Here is a 21129-nt window from a genome sequence, read left to right as displayed (position 1 = left end):
TTATTACTGAGAGTAGTTGACTACTAGAGTATTTTGATTTTTAACAGCATTTTATAGTGCCTTTCTCTCTGAAATATAAATTTTCCTCCTCTGACTCCTAGAAGAGATTAGCTCTTCCTTTCATTGGTCATGTATGCTTAAGATGTAATTTCACCTGTACTGTAGCTTCACTATAACTACTCTCTAGCTAGCATGCACATAGTATAAGGGTGCACTTCAGCATCTGCACCCCTAAACCTGCCCTTGTTGGAATCATATGCATATCAGACTTCGTGACTGCATTCAAGGCTCCAATGCCATGCATCATGCGCATTTTCTCACCAGCTTATGCAGGAATTCATCAAAAATTGTATTGCTTCAACTCGGGGGGGGGGGGGGGGGGGCTGAAGCCCCCCCCCTTCATATTTAGGCTTTACTTGATCAATATGCTGAGTATTATAATGAAATTTTGTCTTAGTATAATTATATGATCACTAATAATAATAATACAAATACTCATAAAACACCTTATAAACATCTTTCCAAGATATTATCAGTGGATTTATGCTAAAGTTTATGCAACAAGGACCCGGATCAGCATTGGAGGTGTACAAGATCGAGGTACTCTAATAGAGCAGTCAGCTAACTACTCTAATAGAACATTCACTGGAAACATGTAGTTGGTTCTGTTATGGAATTTTTCCAAATCTTCCTGCACCTATACATACAATGAAGTGCAGTGGTCTGTTTAAAGGGCTTCATTCATCAACTTGTGTAGTTAATATGCATGGCAATACTTAATTCAGGTACACAATTTCCATTGAAAGTGCTCTCAGATTCAATCTTGTATTGTTCAAATTTCAAAATTTTCCACTTTCAACATTATTATTCTAGCATGCACCTATTCAGTGTTGTGCAATTGTGAGAGGGGTGCATCATGTATTTGGTTGTCTGTATCTACCCAAACTTTTCCATTAGCAAAATGCTTCAGAGAGCCATACCTATAATCTAAAGGCAGTATATAAAATATCTATGGGCAGAAAATATTATGAATTTTATGTGGAAATGTCTCCAAATTGCAGTATTTTAGCATCTATTTTTCACAATTTTCCTGGGGGGGCATGCCCCCAGACCCCCCTAGTTCCAGCATGCTTCGCATGCTGGGAAGTGTACTTCACACACCTCTACCCAAGAGATTAGTACCTTGATCATGAGTTAGCCCCCCCTTTTATAAATCCTAGATCTGCCCCTGGAACTGGTGTAAGAAACTTAGCTAGATAGCTAGGTGCTGCATGCATGGTGTTGAAGGGTTTATTGTTTCTCCCTGCTTTGCCTCTTTCACAGTGAAACTTATCGTACTGTGCTGTTGATCTGTGATAGTGATATAATAAACACAAAATTTAATGTGCTCATTAGGAGTTCTACGGGTAGTTTGGCGCGGCCGCCTCTTTGCAAATAGGAAGGGCTGGCCGGACCAGGTGCAAAAATGCTTCCCATCACAGGGGCGGATCCAGAGTTTGGAAAGAGGGGGGGTACCTTTCTGAAAAAACAGTTGAAGACCAAAAAAACTTCCTGAAAACCAAAAAAAAAAAAAAAAAAAAAAAGGTCACAACAATAATAGCTAGTTATCCTTACCAACTATATCACGTCTGTTATGTAAAATAAAATCCTATTTATAGCTTCATAGGTAAGCTACACTGCCTCATGAACATTGTGACTGCTTTATTAGAGTAATTGACTGCTCTATTAGAGTATCTCGATCTTGTATGCAATTTCTTGAAGGGGGGGGGGGGCATTTGCCCCAAATGCCCCATCCTGGATCCGCCATTGCATCACATGCCACTCCAGTCTGGCGCCGCCCGCCCCTTCACTCTTTTTGCGAAAGGGCGGACGGCGCCAGACTAATGCCGCTCAGGAAATCCGAAAACGTGACCACCTATTTTGCCGTGTCGTATACATGAGTCAGTGGCTGTCAGTCAATACAACATGGAACAATGGAAAGGAAAAGTAGCCATCGTGACTGGAGCATCATCTGGAATAGGTCGAGAGGTGGCAAAACAGTTGGCACTAAACGGTATGACAGTGATTGGATGTGCAAGAAATCAAAGTAGACTTGAGGTAAGTGGAGAACGTGCAATCACGCATCGGCAGACCCGGCTTACCGCGCTAGCCAGGCCATATAGGGGGGTGGAGGCCTGGGCGCTGGAGGAAATCTTGGTGCTAATCAGATGTCAAACCTGCGGACAGTTATCAATCAGTACATTATGATTGTGATTGTGGTTTAATTATGATTGTGGTTGATGCCGGCATTTTATGGCTGCTAATTGCATGCCAGCTGTATGCTCCAATGGTTTTTTTTAATATATAGATCAGGTATATACAAGCCCTGTGTGACTTAGCACTAGAGCTTATAGCTACACTAAAAGCTAAGCCTGTTTATGTATTTGTTAAAAAGCATTGCCGCGAGTGCTATGAAAAATAAAGTGTGAGATGCGCAGCCGAGATACTTTATTTTTCATATAGCACGAGCAAGGCATTGCTTTAAATGATTTATGGAACTTTCTAATCGTGTAGCTTAACCATCACTAGGACTCGTAATTAACACGCGTTGCACGAACCATTAGCAGCCTGAATGCATACCAACTATTCATGTGTAGTTCACCATAGTAGACGTTCATCACGTATTTTGGCAGGTTTGGGTCGTAACCCACAATCGATTCTATTGTGACCCATGGTGAATTATTTCCATGATATCTCCAGGACTTGTCCGTTTACATCAACAAATGTAACAGCAATGTTACCTTCTCCCACCCATCATGGAAGCATTTAGGTGTATCTATAAAACAATCCAGTAGTAGAACTCGTATTGGCTGGAGTGATCGACCACTTAGTGCAGCGAGGGGTATCAGCCTTCACCAGCTTGGGTGATTAGTCATACTAGCATGAGCGCCACAGGCTATTAGCCTGCTCTAGAGCATGTGGGAAACTGTGCTTTTATTGCCCACAAAGAGTGCTTTATTGCAATAAGCGCTCTTTGCGGTACAATAAAGCACTCTTTGTGGGCAATAAAGCACTTGTTTGTCCTAAAGTTTACTTTATGAAATTTAAAGTACACTTTTTCCTTTGATCTCGCCCACGTAAGGTTCTATAAGAGATGATACTTATACTTTAGGTTAAAATCATCATGAGTAAATGTGGTGATACCAGGAGCATGTAAGTGCCACAAGGGAGAGACAATATGTTGAGGCATCATGGATACTATTAAGGCAGCATAGAGCAGACAGGGAATAGAACTTATATAGGGCCCATATGTAGTCAATTCAACATGCAGTATACACATGGAAGAGAACATTCTATTAGTAGAACCAGGAGTTCAGGGTAGTGTCTAACTGAACACAGTCCAAAGAACTGTTCCAAGTATCTCCGTCTGTTCTATAGAACACAAAGTCATAAACATTAATTAAAACAAACTCACAAATATTTCACATTGCTTTCCACCCAATACTATTTATTATTGCTGCAACCGAACATACATGTACATTAAAATGTGGAGCAAGGCTGACCATTTAGCAAAGACCAGTCTTCACACATAGGCTAACCCAGATGCTGTATGGTGGGTTATTATTTAGGGTATAATCAACTACAAAATTTCTAGCTGAATTCTGTACATGGCGTTACGTAGAAACAATATATAAAATTATCTAAACCAAAACAGCCAAGCTGTAAAAAAAAGTGTGTGGCCTCCAAAAAGGCCAGGGTGAAAAAAGATGTAACATCAAAGGTGCAGCCAAGAAAATATGGCTGTGATGGTAGGTTCATGGCAAAAAAAATTAATAATGACAATTCACCTGCGTTGCCTCCTCCAAGTTTCACTAGGATTCGGCACCAAATTCACCTGAATTGTTGAAAAATTTAGCCATTAGGAGGAGGCAATGCAAATCCACCTGAATTGTCATTATTAATTGTCATTAATTTTTTTGCCGTAAACCTACCACCACAGCCATTCTTGGCCACCACCTTTGATTTCACATCTTTTTTCACGCTGGCCTTTTGGGGGGGCTGCATTCTTTTCTTACAGCTTGGCTGTTTTGGTTTAGATATCACTTCTTTTTGTACCTGATTGCAAGCCACAAAGCCGGCCATAAACTGGCTTTGATGCTTCCTTTAGCTTGTTTTTTTTTTTCCCTTTACTGCCGGAATTGTGGAACAAAAGAAGCAATTGTGTACAGTGGAACCTCTATTTAACGGACACTTTGGGACCAACCAATTTTGGTGAAATTTTACTGTTATAAGGAGGTTGTCCTCTTTCAGAGGTAAAATTGTATTGGTAAAGGTCTATAGGGACCTCAGTATCTGTCCTTTATAAGGAGGTTAAATGTACAGTGTCCTTTACAGGGAGGGTCCATTAAAAGAGGTTCCACTATATAGCTTTTTGTCTGATTAAAGATTTGTATATTTAACACTGAATAAATTGAATGATTATCACATAGGTAATAAGGTGACTTCTACATTACTGAACTGTAGCTGAAACTCTCGTTGTGTGTAGTTGAACTCTTTTCAGAGTGACTTGTTTCTAACTGAACTCTCTACATGGTGATTTGTTTCTAGCACATATTTCTACAGGGTGATTTGTTTGTAGCTGATCTCTCTATAGGGTAACTTGTTTCTAGCTGATGTCTCTACAGGGTGACTTGTTTCCAGCTGATTTTTCTACAAGGTGATTTGTTTGTAGCAGATCTCTCTACAGGGTGACTTGTTACTAGCTGAACTCTACTGGGTGACTTGTAAGTCTACACCATTGAAGAGCTTTTTTACTCCATCTGTATAGCGATTTTCAAAGCGTTACCCCAAGCGGTTTTTCTGGAGGCGTGGCAAGTAGTCATTTTTTATTAGCTAATTTCAATTGCATAAGTGTTACACACTGTTGGTATTTTCGTTGTATCTTCGTGGTTTTTAGCTCAATTTCTTTCTAACCACAAAAGGTTTGAGGTTCAATAGTTAACCTATTCATGCACCGATTTGCAGCTTCTTCTCATAAGCGGTTTACCCTAGCTTGTAGGCGTAACAACATATTGGTGTTATTTTTGTGAATAATCGCTAATAACCTCTTCATTGCTTATGGTATTTCAGCCAAACCTGTTACCAAGATGAGCCTTTATACCCCCTTTTGTGTGCCAAATTTCAAGGCAATCGGATATGGCATTTGTGTTTTATGACAGTTTTTGTAAGTGTACGAAAAGAGGAAGAGAATAAATAAGCCAATTTTTGAATTCGCATAGCTCGGGAACGTTTTAAGTGATTTTGCTGAAATTTGGAATGTGGGAGTACTGACGTTGGTGGGAATGTCCACAGCAAAAATCATTTCATTTCGCAAAGGCAGCACGGAGCTATGAATGCATGAAAATTGCGTTTTCTTTCTTCCTGTCAATATACTCACAGTGTTGCGTGCCGGCTTCTTGGGCCGCACTAGTCTCGCGTGCCAGACGGTTTGTGTAGGGGCGGCAAATAAACCGCCTGGTCACTGTTGCACACATTCCGTGACCACTGCCAGAATGTTGGCAGAGCCAATCAGATCGCTTCGCGGCCACTGTGACGAAACAAACACTAATAATTCAAATTCTTAGTGTAATAAAGAACTGAATCTTGGCTTCAGATTACTTTTTCAAAAGTTTAACAACACCATGGGCTTAGGATCTTTGTTTCCCTAGTACAGGGCTCTTAAAAGCATTGGTATAAGAATGATAATGGTTCACTACGGATTTGTGAAACGGCGGAATTGTCGAGGAAGACGTTCAGCAATACATCACCAGGACATTACCAATACAATTATTGTCTTAGTCTGCTCACAGAGGTGATTGGAACGACTATTACATCATCCTTGGCGCAAAGCAATACCGTGATGTAATCTAATTGCATTCCAGTGAGTTCACAGAAAGTGTGCAACAGTGACCAGACGGTTTATTTTCCACCCCCACACAAACCGTCTGGCACGCGAGACTAGGGCCACGCGACACACTATCCTGTGTCTTGATTACCAGAAATTTCAGTTTGATTAGAGACTATAGAAGTAAGTAGTGAAACAAGCGAGGGAGCTGGCCTAAAAAGTGAAGTGGCCTTTATGCTTTGTTTTCAGCTAATGTTACCTAGTGTTACAAATGAAGAAGCATCTGCAGTCACTATGGAAAAAGTACAGATGATTTATAAACATGATAATCAGCACATGGAAAGCCATTATGCACTACTACAAATTGACACCTTGTGCTGTCAGCGACAAGAATGGGGACAGACACCATGATGTGTGCTAGTGTTTTTCTAGTATACTAGAACTAGAACTAAAAGTAGTTTTAGTACAGCCTTTTCTTTTTAGTTCTAGGAACTAGAACTAAACTATAATTCCATTACAATCTATTTTAAAAACTGGAACTATACTAGAAAAGTATTATTTTAAAGTTTTTTAACAAGAACTAAAATAAAATTAATAGCTTTATAGTACTGATACTAGAACTAAACTAAAACTTTTAGTATTGCAACTACTACTGCAACTGTTATTTGAGATTTAGCAGGAGCCTGATTGGTGAACTGACTATCTGGCACATCAAGTTAACGCCTGACTTTGAAGTACATGTTAACATATAAGATGCATGATTAAGAATAAAGGCAACTTTCCATTACTATCTCGAGTGGCTTGTGACATTGTAGTAACTACTGTCCTGGTGGAAAGAATAATTTCTTCTGGTGGAGAGATGACAAGGGAGAAACTAAACTGCGCAACAGATGAAAACTTAGAGATCTTCTTACGTAGAAACAAGAAGCGTATTGTTAAGGTAGGATGCTTTTTAAAGTCTCGGATTAGGTTCTATTTCTCAAAGTGGTATAGGACAATAATTCTATTACACCTAGTTAGTGATCATTTATTCGTAAAAGCAATGAATAAGTATGACTAAGTATATTCTTAGCATCAGTACAGTACCATAACTAATACTTACTAAATTGAAGATACTATAATACTAACTAAGATTGTTTCAGCCAAGGATACTAGAACTAATACAAACTATTATTGCTTCTAACAAGGTATACTAGAACTAATACTAACTAAATTGTATTAAACAATGAATACTAGAACTAATACTAACTTAAAATATTTCTGGCAACTGAACTAGAACTAGAACTGTACTAGAAAAATATACTTGTACTAGAAAAACACTAATGTGTGCATTGTACGTGACCTAATTTGGGAAAACCATCAATATACGCACATCAATAGATTTTGAGATACAAATTTTAAACATTTCAATCCAGTATCGCTTGAGTGGCACAGGTGGTCTTTAGAGCCCTCTAGGCTGGAGACTCCACATGACTTGCTTGGCCATTTTCTGTTGATATTCTAAATGCCCTGCCACCACCCATGGTGGTGTGCCTGTGTTACAGATACCATCATAAAAAAGTTGCCCAAAATCATGGTTGTATCAGTAGCTAGTTTGCTGTGGTTGGCGACACTCATGGTGAAAATTTTAAACTCATAGTTTTTGGCCTTCCCTAGTGAAAAGGGGTATCCATGCCTTTAGCCTTGTGTTCCAGCTGGCCAGTGGCAGTTCATGGCACCAGAGCGTTTCCAGTGGCTGGAACATGTCTCTAGAAATCCACTTGTGAAAAGCAGCTCAAGCAAATCAGTGGCATGGTTGTCATGTGAATGTGTAGTGTATTGGTGTGGCTACCCATTCATGGTGAAAAGTCAAGTTCAATGGTATGTGTAGATCAATGATTTTCAAACAGTAAAAAAAAGTCCAGCTCATAGTATTAGCTGTTATTGAGTTGTGCTTATCTGAAGACATCAGTTAGTAGTGAGTAGAAATTCCTTTGAATAATAATATTTAGTATCAAGCTATTGAAGTATTTTGGGACGCTTATCGGAAGGGATCATGTAGCTAATAAGTTAGTCAGCAGAAATTCCTATAATAAGAGAAAATACCACAAAGATGACAAACTTTCAAAATTTTGTTGAAAGCTATTTCGGGTTGCAATTTTGGGCTTAGTTATAGCTAAGCAATACTTCCAAGGAACCATGAAGGTATTGTCATATTGCATGGGTATTTTTTTTTGTCAGAAAGTGCAAACCTTCGTGGTCCCTAATATGAGGAGTTTATAAGCACCCTATGTGTTAGTATACAGCAATATATTTCTCATACGCTTCCCATGTGTTCATCACATGCGACTAGTTGTGTTGCAGTTGCTCGGAAGCTCTAGCTATCACATTTTTGAAATATTCACATAGGAATTATCCCAAGAGGTTACTGGTGCATCTGGTAAAGTGGTAGCCATTAAATGTGATGTTCGTAAGGAGGAAGAAATCTTGTCAATGTTTGATAACATTAAGACTCAATTTGGTGGTGCAGATGTGTGCATCAACAATGCTGGTCTGGGCCGTGTCTCACCACTGCTTAGTGGAACCACTGAGGATTGGAGAGAACAAATGGAGGTCAACTTATATTCTTTGTCATATAATAATTGTAGCTGCTGTCTGATTGTATAGGTAAATGTGCTTGCTACTTGTATTATCACAAGGGAGTTTGTTAAACAGTTGAAGGAGAGAAACTGTGATGCTGGCCACATTATAATTATGAATAGGTAAGGCACAAACTAGGACTGTGTTGTGTTTCTGTGTAGTTATATGGTTGTGGGGCATTGGTAGACTTTTTTTATGCATTAGGTAATGATACTATATGTATATATATATATATATTGGGTGTGTGCGATAATGAAAATTTTATTATTGCTATACTACCTCATTATCACGATTATCACGATACTTGACTACAACACATAAATACTAGCAAGTACACAGAAAAAGTTAACAAACAAGTACACAGAAAAATTTGGAATTTTCAACTAGAGTAGGGACTATAACACATCGATAAAAAGTACTGAAACAAGCTGGAGTAATGAACAATATTACATCACAGTAAAACAATAAGAAGTGTTATATTCCTACTGTGCATTTCCATTATAGTATCTTGAGCACAGTAGGGATATAACACTTCTTATTGTTTACTGTGATGTAATATTGTTCATTACTCCAGCTTGTTTCAGTACTTTTTATCGATGTGTTATAGTCCCTACTCTAGTTGAAAATTCCAAATTTTTCTGTGTACTTGTTTGTTAACTTTTTTGTAAATAAATTATTATGACTGGTGAACCCACACATACCGCATCTGAAATGGCACCGTGTGTCCCAATTATCGTCTGAAAGTGAAGTATCCATTACGCTTCGTTGTCAGCTGTTCTCAACTTGTTATGCAGCGTTTCGAATTAAGAACTGTTCGAAAAGCACCTCTGCATTCCACGCATAATACTGAAAGAAAGAAATGGTGCCATGCGTCCCAGTTATACAATTGTCGTCTGAAAAGTGAAGTATCCATTACGCTTTGTTGTCGGCTATGTTCAACCTGTTGCACAGCAGTACAAATCAAGAACTGTTTGAAAAGCACATCTGCTATCACAATAGCCACTATGACAAATACGGACCATTTCCATTACGAAGGGAAGCCATCATGTGCTATCGCTAGGGCTGTGCGATAATGGCGATAACATGATTATCGTGATATCTATGTGATTATTGTGATAAAGATAATGAATTTTCTATTATTGATAACTTAAGATAATAGTAAATCTCTGTAGACTATTGTATATTAAAAAGCAGGCAGATGGTACTCTTGTGAGTAAGGTCACAACCAGCTGTGGTAATTCTGAAAAGGGCAATTTTTGCAAGAGATACTAACCTTAAACATTTATTAGGCGTAACTGTGCTTGTAAAAGTACTCAATAGCAATATTTCATTATCGAGATAATATTGTTTATCGTGATAAAATGCATTTTGTTATCGAAACTTACCGAGATATAGGTTTTTCCATTATTGCACAGCTCTAGCTATCGCCAAATCGACACTTTATGCTTTCAGCAAAGATGAATGGGACACAAAGGAGGACACTGGTAAGTCCATGAAGAATGTATTGTACGTACTGCGGTATGCCAAAAGGCACCTGTCAGGTCGAAGCAATGTCAAATAGTGAAAAAATCAAGCCCGTAGCCTTTGCCGTTATCGAGTTACGCTTGTCTGAAGACAACAGTCAGTTACTCAGTCAGTCAGTGGAAAATTCCATTAAATAAATAATATTTTTAGAATTCTGTAGCAAAGCGTTTCGGGTCGATCTGACAGCTTCTTTGGGCTTAGTTTCACCTAACCAATACTGCCTCATCGTCGTCAGGGGAAATTGAGGCTGTTTTTTGGGTGATATTATTTCGTGGGCCACGCCTACTCCTTTGTGGTCCCTACTATATAGTAACTATCGTACTGTATGATTAGACAACTACACAAAACAATTTGGAATTTTCAACTAGAGTAGGGACCATAGCACATTGATAAAAAGTACTGAAACAAGCTGAAGCAGTGCATGAAATCAAAAAAGCTTCTCACAATTGCATAATATTACACAACTAAATGCCTTCAGCTATGAAACCATATGACTAGCCAGCCACTCTGTGAATGAGTTGCTAAGTAGAATATCGTATAGATGTTTACATGGGATGGTATTGGAGTTCAATGTACCTGAGTTAGTGAATGCTTGTTTCATTGTACTTGCTGGTGCTAGTGCTAATTTTCTGGCTTCATGAAAACTACATTGTAATTCAAGAGAGTGTAGTCTTCTGCCTAAGAATTAGCCAAGTTGAAGAATGAAGTTAAGGGGGATGTTAAACTGCCAATGCAGTCATACAAAATTACTGTATTATTGAGTATACACTGATCTTTGATGAAATTAATACTTTTTTTCTACTGATAGAAAAAACTGTTGATAGGTATTGAATAAGGTAAAGCCTTTGTTCTACTGAGGTATGGACATATGCTCAGTAATTTTGTTGAATGAGACACTCTCCCATACTATACCAAAAGTTCATAATGTTTGTATGAGGGAGAGTGTCTACTGCCAGTATGGTCTGTACAAACACACTGCTACAAGTTCACTTTTGATCATATGTACACCTCTAGCCTGATTCAAATGATGACAAAGAACTGTTGATAGGTGATGATTAGCATTGAGCCTTTCTTCTAAGAGAAGCCTGAGGTGTTACTTGTAGCAGTGTGTTTGCTGAATGTACTCCAGTTATAGTATGTACTGTATGAGCTGAGCTGAATCCTCAAAAACGGTAATAACTCACGATTGTTACATCACACAGGCTCCCTGTATCGCTCGTTAGGTGCACCTCTCAACCCACTAAAAAAGCGCTTCATGCAAATGTAAGACAATCCAGTTATGACACTGTAAAGTTTTGCCATACATTTTCAATGGGGAAGCCTCTAAAGCACGGCCCTTTGATGTACATGTTGATACATGTTTGTGGTGAAGCCAGATGTCACACTCCTGTCCTCAACACACACATGATTTCACTATCCATTATGTAAGAGGCTGTAATACACTTTTGCAAGAAAAATAAAACAGTTTCATGTGTGAGTTGCATGAGTAGAAGAGCTGGGGCCACTGTTGCATTATTATTTAGAAGATAAGTGGCCTACTTATTGTTCAGGGAAAAAACTTCTTCAGCCTCAAAAGAGGAAAAATCCAAATTATACAAGCTCAAAATCTGTTATGCAGCATTGATGTACCTGCAAGTGAGCCAAACAACATGTATTTTACTTCACATTTACCACACAGCTGCCCATCATCTTCTATTCCCATTTAGTCAATTTGTCGTTTTAATCCTTTCTCATCACTTTGCCACACATGTACACAACTTTTCCAGCCAGCATTTTGTTTTTGAAGTCACATTCCCACAAAACTCTAACAAATGAAATAATACTGTTTGTATGATAGTACCTGTAGTGACTTCCAAACACTCCACACTGATCAAATATACAAGGGATGGTATGTTCAACTTCTGCTAGCATATAAAGCAATAATATTTTTTTGAAGTACACACACTTACACTTCATCTGTAGTTTCATGTACTTCACAGAGTTTACTCCTAGCTACCCAATGACTCCTGGAGAACAACATCAAGTTGTAACACCAATCCTGCAAATATCAAACTATCTTACATCAGATGAAGTAGGCTCAGAAGAAGACTTGGACCCGCTGCTGCTGCTGCTAGTGGAAGAGTCATTAATACCACCATTGCCACCATCACCATCTTCATTATCACTACCACTGCTGATTTGGATGAGGAATTGCTCTAGAAGTTCTTCATTATCCAAGTCTCATCCAAGTACACAACTGGTCTTCCTTCAGCTCTGTTGCACTTTATTCGTCTTAAATATTAATGACGCTGATGGACTATGCAGGGCTGCTCATAGTATACCCTGTGTATATGTGTAGTGACATTAAAGCATAAACTGTTGCAGTACTAACCACTTGTCACTAATGGTATTGTACTTAAATTCCATATCACTCAATTAACACTCTTTTAAACTATGTTCTCCCCCCAGAGAAAACACCATCATTCTTAAGTTTGGCCACAACTTTCAATTATATTACATCATTACAATTATAATTAGCTGATACAATAGAATAATGAAATAGTTAGGTCCAGCTTAGTGCTGAATCTTGATGACACTCCCGGGGGGGGGGGGGGGGGGGGGGGGGAGGGGGCACAAAATAGTACAGTGCAATGATCATCCTCAAATGAATCATAAATGGCTTTGTGACCTTCCATTGATGCCTTTCTTGGTCTTTTCTCTTTACAGCTTCTATCTTTAGTAATACCATCTTTAAAGTCAATTTGTTCTTTTGTAAGAGTTCCTGATGAGTCCCTTTTAGTATAACATTCCAACACAAGCTTAGGTATTTCCAAGGGAAATAGATGATTAATTGCTCGAGAAATAATTGACTGTGCAGGCAGTAACTATGAACTTGTCGTGTTTTGTGATGCCTCTAAAAGGGAATATGCCAAATTGATTTATCTTTGTGCTGCAACTAGAGTTCTAAACTGTTTCAAATGAATCTTAACTGTTTCAGCTAACAAAAATGGGCTACGGATGATCCCAAACGGAACATGGCAAAATCTGTACACATCATATTCTGACACTCTCACATTATCAACATCTCTAAACCATAAGAACCTTGTCACATCTCTGTCTGATTCATGAATGCCCAAAGGCCTTCTTGATATCTGCAAGTACTGCTATGGGATGAAGTTGTAGTCAAAATAAAATTCCACAAAGATCTGGTAGAAGTACTGCTCCACGATACAAGCACTCATTGAGGCTGTTAACTCCTTCCTTGGACTTCACTGACGCGTCATACACCACTCGTAATTTTGTATTGTTCTTAGCAGGTGTCAAAATTGGGTGGTGAGGCAGATAATGTTCAAAGTTTCTTATCTTCAACTACTCTTTCTACTACTCATTGTTTTATTTGACTTTGAAAAACTTCATTGTACCCACTATATCCTTTTCAAAACATTTGCCGAAGACTTCATCCTACTCATAGCAACATCAAATTTTTCCGGAAGATCAGGATACTCACACTTCCAAGGCCAAGTAATATAGTATCTTCCATTCTCACAATAAACTGACTTGTCAAACTGTCCCATGGCTCTATCGTCATTGATAGTGTCCAACGGCTCTACGATACCAATTGTTTCCAAGTTCCAGAGATCCTCTGGGTTATTAGCAGATGACAACAAATTCATTGCTGGTACAACACAGTTAACTTGAGACATGATGATACAGGTATCCCCTTCTGACAGCTCGTGGGATCCAGGTAAATTCCAGTTAAAATATAATCAATCTTAAATGATATAAGGAACAGTCCTGATGGTAACACTATCTTCTCCATACCAACAACTGACCAAAAATAATCAGAGCCTATCAACAGATCCACAGAGTATGATTCTAAGTTTCCCGCAGTAGGAATAGAATCAACTAATCTATCAGTTGAAATGGACCTCAGAAAATCCATGTCTGCAGGTTGTAAAGGCCTTCTTTGAATTGGTCTTGTTATTTGTTCAATGACATTGGTGTGAAAATGCATACAACATTTGTCCTTTGTTATTACATTAAACTCAACAACATATGTACTTACATCTTGTGGCTTCATAGCAGCAAAGGTTGAAACTGGCAATGACTCCTTGTACTGTGGGGTTATCTGTAATTGTTGTGCTAACTTTTCAGTCATAAGGGACCAATGGCTGGCACTATCGAGAATTACCTTGACTAAGATAGTCTTCCTTTTATCACTTGATTGCACTGGGACTATAGCAGTCTGAAGCAAAACCCGCTCACAAGAACTGACCAATATTTGGGGGTTTGAACACTTATGGAGTTCAAGACTTCCACTAATGATTTCTTTGCTTCATCATCATCTAATCGAGTAGGTGTTACAACTACATTTTCACACTACGATTGAGATTGAGCTGAATTTCCAAACCTTTGCAGGCAAATAGCAGTCTCCTTTTCCCCACAGTAATAACATCTATTCTTCTGAACAAATGAACAATCTCTAAACACATGGCCAGTCTTCAAACAAAGAAAACATCATCCTTGACTGAGCAATCATTGCTTATGATCGGCCAACTCTCTATATTGAACACACTCGTCATTAAAATGCTTACCTTGACAAAATACACAAGGATTATACACAAATTTACATCTTCTTTGAACATTAGTTGCAAAGGTTTCCACAGAAGCTGAGGATGGTTTTGTATCCCTGTTATGATCATTCAGGTATCAATTACACCTCTGATAACCTTGACGACTTTCACTATCTCTTACTCCAGTTACATATCCTTTAACATTAGCAAAGTGTCTCTGAGCATTCTCCTGCGTTTTCACATACTGACTTAGTAACTTTTCATTTTCCACACTTGGCCAAATGTTTTGGTCCTCTAACTTCAAAATAACATCAAGAGGAAACTTACTAAGAATCTGATGAATCAATATCTTCTGGCCATCAACATCCTCTCCTTATGATTCCAATTGCCGAAGAATCCTCTCAATATTTTCATACATTCTCTTAATATCATTAAATCTCTGTGACGCTGTTGATAAATGCTGAAGCTTAGAATAAAGCATCTCAATAATAGAATCTGGTCTTCCAAACTTCTGCTTCAATAGAGTAACAGCCACATCATAATTTTCATTAGTGAGTGCAATTCCCGAAATAGTTGTAAAGGCTGCTCCATGAAGGGCTCCCTTCTAATAACTAAACTTCGAAACTTTGGCAATATCTTGTTTGTTTACAGACGATTCGAAAACACCCCAAAATTCTGGCCATTTTAAAATATTTCCATCAAAGTTTGCAGGTGAAGTTTTGGAAGACACATTGCTGTATCAGCCAATAAGGATGCATCCAAAGGTTGAGGGGTCAATTGTGTTAATGACAAACTGGCTTCCTTGAGGTTGACCTTGTTGCGTTTTCGAGATACAAATGCTATCCTAGCTTTCAATCTGGCAACTACTTCATTTCCAGCGATAATAGCTTTGATAAATCCTTCATCCTTCAGCAGCACGCGCATATTCCTTTTCATTGGTAGCTTCCACTTCGCCTTTAAGTCCTTCGTTATTTCGGTCCAGTCCTTGTTGCATCTCTCCAGCATCACTATGTGAAACGTCAACCTGTTCATTAAGGCTTCTGTGTCCATTTCATCCTTATCCAGGTCTTCTCCATTGAGTCCAGTTTGTAGAAGAATGTGTTTGCTTCCTCAATAGCTCATTGTACGTACCCAGGACTTTGCTGGTCCTATAAGCCTTCGAATGGGTCCTAACATCATGAATGTACCCTGCTTGCAGCGCCACTTTGTCATGAAGACAAGCCGATCAAGTCGAAAATTCACTGTAACAACTGTAATTATTATTGTCAGGACCAAAGAATTGTACAAATTTTATAGGGTAGATCACGTGAACTTACGTTGAGGAAAACCTTGCAATTGACACTACACTCTTATGGCTTCCACATAGGAAATGTATGGTGAAAATTTAGATAGACCCATAAATATAGTGTCACACATTTGAACGAAAAGATTTTGAATTATTTTAAGTGGGTCAAGCAGTGCTATGAATGAACCAAATTTCAAGATCATGTGTAATTGCATCCATGAGTTATTAAATGTTTTTGAGGATCCAGCTCATTGCATACATACCACAAGAATAAGGAAAAATTTAGAAATTTTAAGCTCGATAAGGGATCATAGAAAAAAGTAGGGAAACAAGGGAGGTCGCCTACACCTGCAGATATACTAGTGGACATTTAATCCCTAATTCAGTCATGGGTATAATATAGCTAGACTGAATTAAAAATTAAATGTCCACTGGTATATATCTGCAGGTGTAGGCGACCTCCTTTGTTTCCTTATTTTTTTCTACGATCCCTAATTGAGCCTAAAATTCCTACTTGTTTTTTACCTTTTTGTAACATTATTATGACTGGTGAACCTGCACATACTGTATCACAATACATTAGAATACCAGAGTTATAAATATTTTTGTCTGAATGCATCCCTGCTGTCAATTACTTACTTGAAAGTGAATGGCCATTACACTTCACTTTCAGCTATGTTCAGCCCATTACACAGTGCACAAACGAAGAGCAGTCACCATGAATAATATGGACAATTTGCTTACAATTACTGATTCATAAGTGGCCATTACGCTCCGCTTTAAGTTGCAGTCTTTTTTGCTTCTGTTTGAACACTTGCGTATTGCTGTAACGTGGTTATATTTCATGTCACGTGGTTCACACAATACGCAAGTGTTCAAATGGTAGCAAAAGAATCCATATGTTCAGCCCACTTCATATCGTTACAAACAAAGAACAATAGAAGTGCCTCTGCAGTCACCATGGAAAATACAGACAATTCCCGTAGGGAAGCCATCATGCTGACTGCCGCGAATCACCACCTTGAGATATTAGCAAAAAGAAATGGGACACAAAGGAGGACAAATCCATGGTGTATGCATTGTACGTACTGCAGTATGCCAAAAGACATGTCTCTGGACGAAGCCACATCGAACAGTGAAAGAATCAAGCCTGTAGCCTTAGCCATTATCAAGTTACACTTGTCTGAGGAATTAGTCAGTTATGAGTCAGTCAATCAGAAAATTCCACTAAATAATATATATTTTAAAATTTCATAGCAACTTTTTGGAAGCGTTTCAAGTTGTACTGAAGGCACTTTTGGGCTTGGTTTATACCTAGCTAAAACTGCCAAGGTGCCATGAGGCTGGTTTTAGGGTGATATTTTTGGCCAGAAAAGCATGATCCATAGGTTTTCAACAAGGATCAATTAACAGAGTGGTTTTAGACGTTTCCTATAATTGCATCAAAGTATGCAGCATTAACAGTTTTAAAAGTGATGTCAAAATACATTAGAGGCAATTTAGAGCCTCTGGAAACAGGCTTCTATGGTTAACCTTAAGTACCCCAGTAAATCCATACAAAAAGTGCACTGCATTCTTTTACCTTATTGAAAATGGCCAGCATGCCTTAGGCTATTGTAAAAGGTGTACATTGATATCCATTCAGCTCCTATTGGCTTCAAACAAAGGAGCAAAGGTCTACTGTTTGCAAATCCCTTGATGGTACAACTGCTGTATTATCTGGTTAGAGTATACTATTCCTGGAACATTAATATCAGATTCTGTTTGGCTGCTTAGCTTATGTGCACTGACATTCAGTGACTGTGGTTAATCCATGCACTTGGGTGAAACATCAACAAAAGGAAATAGCAAATCACCCTCATGAACCTTGAAGCCATGGTGGCGTTTACTGAAATAAACATAATCTTACATTCAAAACACATCTTCATTATTTTAGGCCTTAATACAAACTAAAACTGATCAGTTTCAGTTACGTGTATGCCATTGTGTCATGATGGTTTAGCGCTTGCTCTGCAACTACTGTCTGCAAGCTAGTGTGGCTTGCAGTCCTGACACTAATCAATCACCAAACTGCATGCTCATAATATTGTTACAATTACAGTTCTGTTAACACTGTGCTGTGCTAGATTATAATATTATTATACTTTGTCACAGCATTTATGGACACACAGTACCAGCAGAGGCCCCAGTACACATATACTCAGCTACAAAGTGGGCACTAAGAGCCATCACTGAGGGAATCAGACAGGAACTGAGGATGATGAACTCAGAAATTAAGATCACGGTAAGCATTAGACCATTTGAGTGGTGATGTGCTTGAAATGCTTTACATAGCAAATTTCTCCTGGCCATGTGTACACTGAGATATTTGAGCGTGCTTTTAACATAAGCAAAGAAGAAGCCAAAAACATCTTTGACCAAATAGCCAGTGAGGTAGGTATGCCTAGTATTGTAGCTGTGTAGTAGCTCTAAATACTAGTATGGGGTCGATGTAAAATAATGTTTTACACTTGCACCCAATTAGCTACACTATTTAGCTAACAGATTCTCTGTAGCATCTGAAATTTGTATGGTACACGTTATCATTCAATGTACTATATAGGCACTGTATCCTGAAGACATTGCTAGTACTGTCTTACATGTGCTCTCATCACCACCAAGAGTACAAGTACGTGTGTGATTATTGTCTATATGTTTATCTGTTGGTGACTTCGCTATTAACAGGTTCATGATATGAAGGTTATTCCTGTCACTGCAAATCTGTACTAAGCAACATATTACTATAACTAGTTGAAACAGTGAGATAATAGTGTTGTATTGTGTTGCCACTTACATTTGCTTAAGCAACTACCTTGTTTCAGTGTGCAGAAAATGTTAGTGATGCACCAATACCGATACTAGTATCGGTATCAGCCCTATTTTGGCAGTATCGGACTTGTATCGGTAAAGCTGTAAATGCCCGATACCAACCAATGCTTTAAATGACGTCAATTAATTACTTATCAAGATGGCGGCATACATAGCACATTGAACAGAGTTGAGCAAAAGCTGATATAAGCCATGAATTCCTTAAAAGAAGCCAGCTGCTAGCATTATTAGTACAGTAGAAACTGAAATAAGCCACGAAAAAAGATTCATTGAAGCCATATACTATTATTTTCGTGTAATTGATAGCCACAAAACCAGTACACTACAGTTGATGGATTAGCAAATGAGTTTAGTAAGCTAAATCACTAGCTGTTTCTTGTGAGAAATGCCTGTGGAGCAAAGTATTGGTATCGGATCGGTATCGGCCAGTTCCGGCCTTAAATGTATCGGTATCGGATTGATAGTGAAAAAGTGGTATTGGTGCATCACTAGAAAATGATATGGCTAAAAAGATTGTTTGAAGTGAATTACTATGTCAAATACCTGGGGAATGCAATCTTATCAATTTACAACTAAGTAGCTACTAAGACGTCAATATCAGCCTATAGTTAAACCCTACACTAACTGTGTTTCACATGTAACTTTAGTGACCATTTAGAAACAACATCTGAGAAACAGATTATTATTAAATGTGGTATCTGAAGTAAAACACTAGCATTCAGTTTACATACAGCCTAGCATATATATATATACTCACTAGTTCACTATAGTTACCCACATGTCAGCTAAAACACATAGAACCATTGAACTCATTTATTGTATTTTCATCCAACTGAAATCAAAGGCAAACTCCATATACCCATTCTTTGTTAGACCTATTCTCAACATACTGTTCCCTCATATCTCATAGATGGCATCACAGCCGTGCTTTCTTTATCATTTGAAACATTCAAAGGCTAGTTTCAACATCATTCATTAGCTATACTCGCTACCAAGAGGTGAAGACCTCAGAAAAAATCCTGTATGAGATTTTGAGATTTCAAGGTTTCAAAGTACAATTGTAGCATCTGCAATATATGGAATCACATGGTGTTTAGTGTCAGAAAATTTCAATTTGTTTGTGAGATAAGATTTGAAATATATCAAGGTTTCAGACGTTCCTACATTTCAGCATAATCCTTCACTGTGACTATCAATAGGTGAAATCTCTTGTCATTCCTTGCCAATTTTGATCCTAGTAAATAATAGTTACACGTACCTTGCATTTTCTCTACCCCTGTTGAGACAGCATGCACACATGCACACACACACACACACACACACACACACACACACACACACACACACACACACACACACACACACACACACACACACACACACACACACACACACACACACACACACGCACGCACACACACGCACACACACACACAACTGTGACGTATGCACACCATCACAGTGGCACACAACACACCAGCAGGGGCTTTTTAAAAATAATCATTATTATTAATTTGAAAAGCTCTATTCTGATTACAGATTGTAAAAATTAAAAATAATACTGAAATGATTCTGCAATTTCTGAGTAAATTGATCAAAATCGAGCGTTAATCGGATGGCTGCAGGTTCGAGGCTGCCCAGGTCTAGTCATGGATTTTTTCTTCTTTCTCCTACTTTTCAAACATCTTAGGCCTTTATAAGGCCTTCTGGTATACAGGCTCTGCCTTTACCAGGTACTTTAATCATAATAAATCATTACATGTATAGCTAAGGTAAATAGTTTATCGGTATGAATCACTGTTACATTGTAAGTGTTGTAGATGGTATTGGTACCCATGGGTGTAGGTAGATCTAAGGGGTAGATAAATTAGATTCTTTAATATTTTGGAAATTGTTCTGTTGATTACATACAATCCTACTAAGCAGCTCTTCTCCATTTTGATTTGCCATATTGCATGGAGGCATATTCTATTGTAGGTCTTGTAGCAATGTTCTTTGATGTGATATAAGTAGGGTTTCAAGTTACGGCATAAGAATGCTAGAATTATGTTAGCTGTTGACAGTACTTCTTTAACACGACAAGTTCGTTTAGAGTCTATTACTACATTTACTTTTTTTATTGATACATCATTAATGAGGTATGTAAACTTAAGAAAAGACTTTCTGTTAGTGGTTACGATGAGAAATTCACATGTTAATGGATTGAACTCCATCTGCCAAACTTTGGTGCACTGACAAATCCTTCAAAGCCAATTACTGTACATGTGTTATAGGACTAGCTACACCAAGATATCATTGAAACCATGTTGCTTGATACAAAGAAGTTTGGTTTGAGATAGCTAAATGTTTGTTGAGATAATAATATGTTGAGATAATATGTTTAAGAGCCTTGCAGCATAAACTTGTCAATGATATTG

The 21129-nt window shown here is 38.2% G+C and overlaps 1 protein-coding gene across 1 annotated transcript; it reads left to right on the top strand.

The window, feature by feature from the left end:
* The first annotated feature begins 1901 nt into the window (after positions 1 to 1901).
* On the top strand, positions 1902 to 18697 carry LOC136244636 (dehydrogenase/reductase SDR family member 11-like). The gene is made up of 7 exons (XM_066036194.1): positions 1902 to 2097; positions 8252 to 8455; positions 8510 to 8604; positions 17999 to 18128; positions 18179 to 18277; positions 18447 to 18512; positions 18569 to 18697. Exons 1-7 carry the CDS (start codon positions 1966 to 1968, stop codon positions 18611 to 18613), a joined length of 771 nt encoding a protein of 256 aa, XP_065892266.1. The 5' UTR covers positions 1902 to 1965; the 3' UTR covers positions 18614 to 18697.
* The last annotated feature ends 2432 nt before the right edge of the window (positions 18698 to 21129 follow it).

Source organism: Dysidea avara, chromosome 14 (genome assembly GCF_963678975.1).
Source record: "Dysidea avara chromosome 14, odDysAvar1.4, whole genome shotgun sequence".
Lineage (NCBI taxonomy): Eukaryota > Metazoa > Porifera > Demospongiae > Dictyoceratida > Dysideidae > Dysidea > Dysidea avara.
The sequence above is the reverse complement of the archived record's forward strand: the minus strand, read 5'-3'. Positions and strand labels throughout refer to the sequence as shown.